Below are 10,125 nucleotides of genomic sequence, written 5' to 3'. Positions count from 1 at the left end.
TCTCAAGAAGACTCTGAGCTTGTGGATCTGATTCGTGTTGTTATGAGAGGACAGACACGTAGGTAATGTCTTTAATAATACCTGACTCAAAGTAAAAGGTTCAAATGCAAAATGCCCTTTCATTTTTTTGTTTTGTTTTGTTTTATACCTTTTCTTTCTATTCCTTGATTTGCAGGGTTCATATTGAATTGGTTTATGCAGATATTGATATGTCAATCTGTGAAGAACTGTCCAGGTAAAGAAAAAATGAAAAAAAAAGCTAAACATTCCTTGTGTTCATGCTTAACATTTTTTATTAACCACCCATCAAACTGCTTAGTTAATTATGATTTTTTTTCACTGATATACTGTCCCATCTAAAATCTGTCTTATAGGGAATAAACCTTTAGCTATAGTAGATATAGATTTTTGACTTGACTTAGATGATTTATCCTAAATAAATATATGGACTGTAAATATGAACCTCTTTTATGTAATGTTATAGAAAATATATATAATTGCACTGTGGTTACCATGCTTTACAGCAGCATGGTATATGGCACCGCATTTTACTTTTTGCTGTACCTTGGACTTTATTAAACACTTCTAATGATGCAAATAACAGATGATACAAAACAGACTTCTAAACAATTACATTATAAAGTAAAAAAAAAAAAAAAAGCATTCACAAATTTGGTTCTAACTCTGTCCTTAATTTATTTTAGGATCTATATAAAACCTGTAAAGAAATCTTTGTCGTCATTCATTCTCACTTTTCTACAATCTAATCTAATTAACATTGACTGGCCAAACCTCTTCCTAGCACTTCAAACTGAGAACAAAGATGTGCTCATGTTTTACATCTCTTGTTTGTCTGGATTGAAGAAGATGGAACTGTGTGTGTCAGTGAACCGTGTGACTGAGAGTTGGGCTATTCAGATCCTCTCCTTCATCAAGAACTGCCCCAGCCTAGCTGAGCTCAGGTAAGAGAGGATCTCATCATGAAATCAACCGTGCTTTTTGCCCTTTATGAACTGTTTTTGCCTAAATTTATACTTTACCTCTTGACAATGAGTTTATACAGTCACTCACCTACAAGGTTGTGCACCACAATATGTAAAATAAGTATATAAAAAAAGTAAAGTTCATTTTTATGTTCTTTATCTATAAGAAGATAGCCTGTGATAACTTAAAGTATCTGAGACAAATGATCTCGGACTAAGGTAACAAAGGGAAAAATAACCTTTCCTAAACAAATGACTTCTTGTGAGAAGCACATGGGTCCTCATCCAGAACATGCGATATAAAAGTAAAGTAAATCTTGTAAAAGATTTGGACATTGTCAGGTGCTCTTTTATAAGTCAAGGACATTAATTAGACATTGCTTACAGTGCGGAGATCTGAAACTGTTCAGCTGCGCACAATTTCAAGATCATTGCAATTTATAGATTTCATATCTAAAAGAGAAGTTCGTTCTATGAATCACACGTAGGCCTACGCACTTTGAGAAATGATCGTAAAATCAAATTTAGGATTCTTTCTACGCAGTATTTTATAAATGAGGCCCCTGGTATTAAGCTCCATCTTGAAATTCATTTAACAATACACGTGATGTTTTTTTTCAAGTAGATGATCTGTTACTTAATGTTAATATCAGTTATACTCTTGTGCATATATTTATATAGGCTTTTCATGTGATTAGAACCAGACTACTTTAAAGATTCATATTTTCATTTTAACATTTTGATATATGTGAATGTACAGGTTTTTGTGTATGCATTCCAGTCTTTCAATAGCATGTAGGTTATTTAGTATTTAGCATGCCAATGTGTGTATTGATCTTACACTCCTAATTCATTCAATTCGATTCATATGCACTTAGTTTATCTGAGGCATCTGCTTAGTTACAGCTAGAGTTGGTGTCAGTAATAAATGTATTTTCTTTATAAGAAACATAAGAATAATCTGCTATTATAAGTTACTAGGAAAAGTTTAACATTGGTTTGATGACACCTTTCTCCATTTTTAAGGGCACCGTTTCAATACTAAGCTACAGATCGAGAACTTGGACTAAATGTAACGGTGGCAGTTGTACTGTACAGTCCTGTGGATGACAATTCAGAGCGTCGTTTGGATCGATGTCTCTTCATTAAAACAATATAATATATATTCATGTCAGCATGTTAACATAAAAGTTACTAAATGCAATTTGTGAAATATATTATGTCATTTTTTTTCATCCCTACTGGCTGGTTGTTTTTATAAGAATATATTATCAATATTTTCTGCTACTGTGTTAACATTTAAGTATTGTTGAGATGTAACAACATGGATACGCTTGCGCTCTCCGTGTTAAATAGTTATTGTTGCAAAAATCTGTTGAAGTATTATACATAACTGTTGCAAGTTTTACTAGCCATGCCTTTTCTTTAAAGCTTTATTATTTTATAAATTTGTGGGATTTTGTTCTTCAATGTTGATAAAAAACCATTTCCTCTTGCTTAAAAATTGTGCGGACATGGTTTATTGTGGCACTGGGACCTATAGGGCCTCATTTATCAAGCAACATTTTATAAATAAGTAACATTTCAGATCTCTGCCTTGTAAACACCCCCTAATTAAAGGGATAGTTCACCCAAAAATGGACATTTTGTCATTTATTCACCCTCATGTCGTTCCAAAACTGTACAAGTTCGTTATGTTGAACAAAATATATTTTGAAATATTATGATAAATACAAATACTGTGGAAGTCAATGGGGACCATCAACTGTTTGATTATCAGCATTCTTCAAAATATGTTAAGTTTTATGTTCAACGTAAGAAAGAAACTCGTACAGGTTTGGGACATTAGGATGAGTAAATGACTATTTTCATTTTTGGGTGAACTATCCCTTTAATTCCATTAACATATAAAAGAGCACCAATCAACTTCCAAATCCTTTACTCGAGAATGACAAGCGGCAAGAATCGCTTACATTTTCAAATACCTGCAGAATTTCAGCAGCAGTCAGAGACAAATAATGCAAACGTGTGGAAAAAAACCTCAACAATCCTGCAGGTAAACAACATCAAGATCATTTTTTAAAACGTGGAAATATTGAAATCATATATTTTTTGTAATAACTTTCACTATAACAGCAGCATTTCCCATGATAAGGCCTGTCTGGAAGGCAATAAAACAGCTTTTCCTAAATTACTGATATGACTGAAACATCTCATCACTACAAATACTTGTTCTACAGTCTATGGTTCTGATATGCAAATTCCTTTAGGCAGACTAGAATGCATTCTCCCTCCACACATCACAGACAAACAACACGGAAAGAGTTGTGCTGGTCAAACACTTAATGCCCTGGGTTTATTAAACATTTTTTGTCATAAGTTTTTTTTTTATTCATTCTTCCAGGTGGGACTAAAAAAAACACCTCAAAGATAGATGATGCCATTGGAACGGGCATTCAGATTGTGGTACATACAAACAACAACTACGAGTAGCCTTGTGAGGTACCATCCTCTTCACAGAAGAGAGCTCATGCTGGCCCCACAGCACGGGTGCCACCATGAAGTCTTACAGGAAACAAAACGTCCCTTTTTTGTTCGTTTTCCTTGTTTTCATATAAAGTGGAATGATGATGATGATGATGATGAAACATACTGAGATGTCACTGTAGTCCTCTCCCTTATGAACTACTGTTACACACAAATAACACTCGCTCCATAACACAGGGGACGTACAATCAGTCATCAAAAACAGAGGTAATAAAAAATAATCCCAATTAAGTTTCACAAACCCCAGATGAAAAAGGTTCTCTCAGATTCCAGAAGAAAAAAAAAAAAGACTCAGAAATCATACAAAAGCAGCATTGATTTAAACAAATTAAAAAATAAAAAATATATAGTGCTTGAGTGGAGTGGGAGCAGCCACAAGAGAGACATAGACAGATGAACCCCTGCTGCTTTTTTCCAACAAGAGATGTTCACATACAACTGCTTTAGCTACATACACACAAACCCACGCTCACATACACTGCACAGAAACCCAGGAGGTTACAGTGTATTAAAACAAACAAAATTTTTTAGAATTTAAAGGGAGAAAAACAAAACTGTAAACACCTCACAATAAATAGATAAAACAGCAGGTTTTGCACCATGCATGTGACACATACATTCAGATACAGTCTCACAAACACTTGAACATTCACAATCTCCGACACACACGCACACTACGAAAATCGCAGTTTTTTTTCTGATTTTTTTTCCCCAAGTGCAAAACATCACAAATGAACAATTTCTGTATTCAAGTAATGTTATATACAAGTGGGTGTAATTACAAATATGTATGTACATAGAATATTTTCCATATTTCATAATTTACAGATGCTGATATCTTAACAGTAACAACATTTTGGAAAAAGACAAAAACAAAAAAGATGAGCATTGCAATTAAGTCCCAACGGCTGCCACGGAAACAGCGTCGCTATGATGCATAGCACCTAAAGGAGACGCCCCAATTGAGAGGTGGTTTGTGAACACTCGAAGGGGCGGGGCTACGTGACCTCCATGGCAACTGTGTTGTCTGTCAGACTGTTCAACGGAGGTTTCTCTTGATCGTGATTTTCCCTGCAAGACAAATAGAATTAAATGAGCTTATTAGGAGACCTCAAATTCAAATGCTTACTTCAGTCTGGCAAAATCCCCAGTGAACAACAAAAACAGCTACTAAATAAAACAACAGTAGTACTAGAGCTTAAAGAATGAACATGAAATGGTGTTTGTAATGATTTTTATTCTTCTAATGCAATACAATCAGTTTCTGTTTTGCAATCAGGAATAGGATCATGCTATAGCTCATAACCAACATATAGTCGTTATGAAAACTTCCTTTTTTTTTAACCCAAATAAATAATAAAATGTCATTTTTAGTTTTTCAAGTGAAATTGAAAAAATTTGAAACCGTATGAAAAATTTATATTTATTTTGATTTGCTAAAGATTACACTTACCAACTGTTTAATTATAAAAATTAACTTCAAGTGAGCGTTAGATGACATCAAAGACAATCTAACTAATACAAATCAGCTGCTTTTTTTTTTTTTTTAAGGATCGCACAATTTGGACAAAAATGATTATATATCAATGATAAAATAATAATAATTATTATTATTATTACTACTACTATATAAAAAATGTTGTAATTTCACTAAAAAAAGATTACAGTACAACTGTAAAAATTACAATACTAATACTAATATATATATATATATATATATATGGCTCCATCAAATTTACAATTTTCAGACATTAAGCTTTTATTTTGGAGGTAAACCATGGTGATAGTTCACTCAAAATTGAAAATTCTGTCATTATCTACTCGCTCTCAAGATGATATTTTGAAGAAAAGTTAGTAACCAGACTGCTGTTGGAAGCCATGGACTTCCAAAGTATGGAAAAAATATTATGCAAGTCAATGGCTACCATCAACTATTTAACTAACAACTTTCTTCAAAATATCTTCTTTTGTGTTCAGCAGCAGAAATAAACTCACAGGTCTGTAACAAGTGGAGGGTGAGTAAATTACAATTTTCATTTTTGGGTGAACTCTCTCTTTAATACTTCTCTCTTGTTAAGGAATATTCATTTGACAGCACACAGGTACTCACCTGGGCCCCATGTCGAGGGTAGTTGACCCTGGGGTGACTTTTGGGATGGGTCTGTTGGCGTTGGCAGCGAGTTTTAGGGCAGAGGCGGGAACAGTGAGCTGACGCTGCAGCTGCCGCACACTCAAGGTGCCTGCTGGTGAGGGGACGCTCACTCTCACGGCCCCGCCCATCAGCGCTTGACCAGGGGCGGGGCCGGACGTGCCGACGTGATGATTGGCCGAGGAGGTTCCATTGTTAGTGGTGGTGGTGGCGGCAGCGGGGGAGGGGGATGAGGTGGAGGTAGGGCTGGCAAACACTGCAGAGCTTGTGTGATGTAAGCTCTTATAGACTCCTGCAGAGTCAAACGATGAAAGCTCATGAGAACAGAAGTCATTGTATGCCGATACATAAATATATAAATAGTGAAAGCACACGGTTTAAAAAGGCCAACCTGAGGCTGAGACAACTCCATTGACACCAACTCCCTCATCTTTACTCTTGAGCGCCATCAGCTGGTCAGGAGTCACTAGTGCAGAGGCAGCAAACTGAGCACTGGCAGCGTCTATCGTCTTTGACACCAAACTCTGAGATAGAAAAAACAAGAAATTATACAACTGTACAAAACAGCAACTCAGTAAAAGGAAATCTGTTCAGTTTTATTGATTAAATTAATTTTCCAGGATATTTTATGTGATCAACAGAGGTTGTGCTACATTGCGGGTATTGTCACTGGTGTGCCGTCACATAGACATGATGCCAACACACCTTGACCTTGTTATTGCTTTTATAAAATTGCATTTATCGATAATGTCATTTTTGGGTCTTTTTTCTAAACAATTCTCCTCTGTCTTTAAAGGTAACATCTGGAAACACACTAAAATACATATATATAGATAAAGTACAAAAAATGTAAATTTTGCATTCGTTTTTGTCACAAGAGTGTTTAGCGTTTCTAAGACTTTTCAAAAAGAGGAAAAAAATTGAAAGAGACTGATCACATTGGCCAAAAAAAGATGTCAAATTTTCCATTACTAACCCTAACCCTAAGCCATTGCATAAGAAACACCCACACAGCAGTGTTAACTTAATGCTAAGCTAATAAAACACAATGTATAGTGACAAAGGTGAATAAAAAATTTTGAACATTAAAATACAAGAAAATACAAGAAAACCTGACTGTGATACATTTCCACAGTTATTAACATTGTAAATCTAGCTATGCAAAGGGTCCATAAACTGTAGAGCCCGACCGATATGGTTTTTTTGGGGGCCGATTACGATACCGATATTAGGGAGTAAAAAAAGGCCGATACCAATATATATTCTTTATGTGTAGGCTATATTATAGTACAGTATTTTGTCAAACTTGAAAAGCGGACTGGGGTGAAGTTTGAGCTCATCCGCGTCTGTTACACCAAATAATGATCTTTAAAAAAGCATCATATGACTTCTTTAATCTGCGTTACATGTTCTGTAAAAAAAAAAAAAAATTCATATCGGGGGCATATCGGCGGCATTTTCGCCGATACCGATATATCGGCGACAGGCTCATGTCGGCCGATAATATCGGCTAAACGATATATCGGTCGGGCTCTAATAAACTGTAAAAGTATTTTGGGAACAGGACTTAAGTGTCTTTGCCATTGCATTCGTAATGCAAAATAATGTATCATCAGACAACGAAGATAGACTGTATGCTCACGATTAATAACCAAAATAAGTCTTAAAACATTGTCCCATGTATTACTAACAAAGAGGACAATCTTTCCATTGAAATTAGAAAGCACATCAACATTGCTCACGACATACAGCAACATGAAGCGAGGCACTTTTTTAAGGCCTTATATTAGGAAAACGTTATTTAAGACATTTTAAGACTTTTTAAGGACCCGTGGACACCCTGTAGTAAAGATGCTAGGTTGAATGGACACTGGAGATCTATGGTCATCGAAGGCTCACCTGGGGGTTGTTAGTGATGGCTGTGCTGCCGGCCTGCTGCTGTAGCTGAACCTGTTCCACCTGCTGTTTCTGCATCAGTGCCAGCTGCTCCTGGTGTTGCTGGTACTGCTCAGCGGTGAAAGCTGCAGGAGCACATGCACAGGGAAAAGATCAGGACATAACAAAAAGTGATCATGTTACTGCTCATGTCAAGATTCGTAAACATCACATTACACTAACCAAAAATTCTGAAAATGCTAACATTTTCATAGGAGTACTCTGGAATAGTAAAAAGTCTTGTAAAGGGTTTCCGAGTCAGAGGTGGTTTACAACCACCTTTTAAAAGCAACTTTATGGCAACTCATTAAAAACTAGACAAAATATAAAAAGCGGTCTAAAAAATTAAACTGAAAAAAGCAGCTAGACTCAGTAACTATTTGGCATCAGTGGACTCACCCGGTGTGGGTGGAGGGACACGTGGTTTGGTGGAGGAGCCGGGGCCTCTCTCTGTCTGAAGCGTGCTGATAGGGCGGATGAGGAAGCCGCGGCGGGGTCTCCGTGCAGACCAGTGCTCAGGATTGTCGGGGTCGTCTGGTGGTGCCGTCCGAGGCTTGAAATGCCTCCAGCGACAGGCTTTGATATTGAGCAGGATTTGCGTGAGGTCCGGTGAAGTGGAGGAGGGGGCAGAGGTATCTGTGCTGGTATGTGAGGTATCCGTGCTGGGCTGCTGGGTGGGAGACAACGATGGGAATGGGGGGGAATCCGGGTCCAGCCCATGATACACAGTATCGCATTCAGAGTCGGCTCGGTCCAATAAAACCCTACAAACAAATGTGAGAGAATTCATCAAATGTTGCAAAGTAAATTAACGTGGGTTAAATATTTCACACACATACATGAACTGAATGAAACGTGTGATATGCCAATTAAAACATTTTTTAAATCACAAATAACTGCATATTAGAAATTGTTTTTAACTGCAATTAAATCACATTATAAATAAGAGTAATACAAATTGATAACTGCAATTACATAACATTTACAAAATTAACTGATATCAATTTGTATTTGCACAGCAAATTGTCTGAATTTAAAAATAGAAATTTTATTTGCTGAGATCAAATGAATACAAATGAATTGAATCATATACCAATTTCATTGCTAATAATTATATAAATATATTTGCTGAAAAAAAAAAATCAAATTGCATAATAAATGCAAATACAAACTGAATTGACTTGTATTTTCCAACTAATTTTAAAAGTAATTAACAGTCTCATTATGATTAACAAATTATATGAAAATATTAAAATATGGGTCGAAAGCTATTTAATTAATTGTTTATTATCTTAATTTGAGGACTTTTTTTCGCAGCAAATAACGAAATTTGTGATTAAATAACAAATTTCAATATGCGCGGTTAATTGCAAATAAACTGAAATCACAATTATTATTTGCTGTGCAAAGTCCACAAATTAAACGAATACAAAAACTGAATCAAACTGCAATTAATCATGTATGAAAATATTTGCTGGAAAATACAAAATTAACTACAGTTCTGTAATGTAAGTGGCTTAACTCACCTGCCCCCTCTGCCCACTCGTCGCCGTGCCAACCCCAGGCATCGCCGTGGCACCGTGAGCGTGGTGAGAGAATAGCGATATCGCACATCTGCTACCCCACCCTCGGCAGGGTCTGACCAGGGCCAACCGCCCACGGGTCCCGAATGCACCTTTGAGAAAAACATACAGAATCATTTATTAATAACATCCAGCCTTGACTACAGCCTTACAACTCACTCATGCTAATTCATGCATATCAGGATGCTTCACAACGTACAGCATGATATTGACAGCCTGTTCTCCTCCTGAACCCAAACACACCATCTGGATCATTCTCCTCCTCGACCTCTGAAGAGCCAGAGAACATCTGAGGAAACAAAAGAGAGTGTCAAACCAAGAGAAAGCAGAAAATGATTCTCATGAATGTCTATGACACTGAACGTGTGTGTACCTGTGAGTAGGGCTCATCGTCTGAGCTGGGAAAGTCATACTGATTGAGGTCTTTAGTGTTAAAGACTGCCGGGCCTGAATGGGCAGAGCCTGCCAACGGCAATGGCTTGGCCTTCTTCTCATACTTCCGTTTCTGCCTCACAACCTCTGGTTTATCCATCTACAGCCGAACATAAGAAACAAACCCACATGAGATTTATTAAAAACAGAAAAACAGGAACGTTCAGAAATATTAAGGTAATTAAACACAAATAAGAATATTCTAATATAAAACACAGCACCTGTATACTTGTGCAAAGTATGTTTTGGGCATAAGGGGGAGCCCACTGGCCCAGACAAACAGAGATATGAGTGCGTGTACCTTGATCTTGTAGTCCCGGTCATGCTCTGTGTGTCTGTACTGGTTGCTGTTGGTGATTGGGATCAGAGGGATGACTGGTTTCTCCAGAGCTCTCTGAGCCAGAACCTCAGCCATCACCTCTCCTCCGAAATCAGCCATGCTGTTCCTACACACACACACACACACACACACACACACACACAAATAAACACACAT

At 36.8% G+C, this 10,125-nt stretch overlaps 2 protein-coding genes across 5 annotated transcripts in view; both read right to left on the bottom strand.

The window, feature by feature from the left end:
* Positions 1-10,125, bottom strand: part of LOC107690580 (integrin beta-1-like) — a 30,159-nt gene continuing 20,034 nt past the window's right edge. Inside the window, exon 17 of the mRNA XM_016488955.1 lies at positions 1-13. The gene's annotated coding sequence lies outside the window, so the exon portion shown is untranslated. The remainder of the gene's footprint in view (positions 14-10,125) is intronic.
* The window catches only part of LOC107690579 (enhancer of polycomb homolog 1-like), an 18,257-nt gene continuing 11,440 nt past the window's right edge, over positions 3,309-10,125 (bottom strand). For all 4 annotated transcript variants that reach the window (XM_016488952.1, XM_016488953.1, XM_016488954.1 and 1 more), the window contains 9 exons: positions 9,931-10,075; positions 9,571-9,729; positions 9,397-9,486; positions 9,141-9,289; positions 8,014-8,378; positions 7,579-7,700; positions 6,071-6,203; positions 5,641-5,971; positions 3,309-4,601 (listed from right to left, as the gene is read on the bottom strand). In XM_016488952.1, the coding sequence (XP_016344438.1) occupies positions 4,529-4,601; positions 5,641-5,971; positions 6,071-6,203; positions 7,579-7,700; positions 8,014-8,378; positions 9,141-9,289; positions 9,397-9,486; positions 9,571-9,729; positions 9,931-10,075 (1,567 nt within the window). In that variant the 3' untranslated portion in view covers positions 3,309-4,528. The remainder of the gene's footprint in view (positions 4,602-5,640; positions 5,972-6,070; positions 6,204-7,578; positions 7,701-8,013; positions 8,379-9,140; positions 9,290-9,396; positions 9,487-9,570; positions 9,730-9,930; positions 10,076-10,125) is intronic.

Source organism: Sinocyclocheilus anshuiensis, unplaced genomic scaffold, assembly GCF_001515605.1.
Source record: "Sinocyclocheilus anshuiensis isolate Anshui unplaced genomic scaffold, SAMN03320099.WGS_v1.1 scaffold2347, whole genome shotgun sequence".
NCBI classification, from domain to species: Eukaryota; Metazoa; Chordata; class Actinopteri; order Cypriniformes; family Cyprinidae; genus Sinocyclocheilus; species Sinocyclocheilus anshuiensis.
Note: the sequence above shows the minus strand (reverse complement) of the source record. Positions and strands in the feature narration are given on the sequence as shown.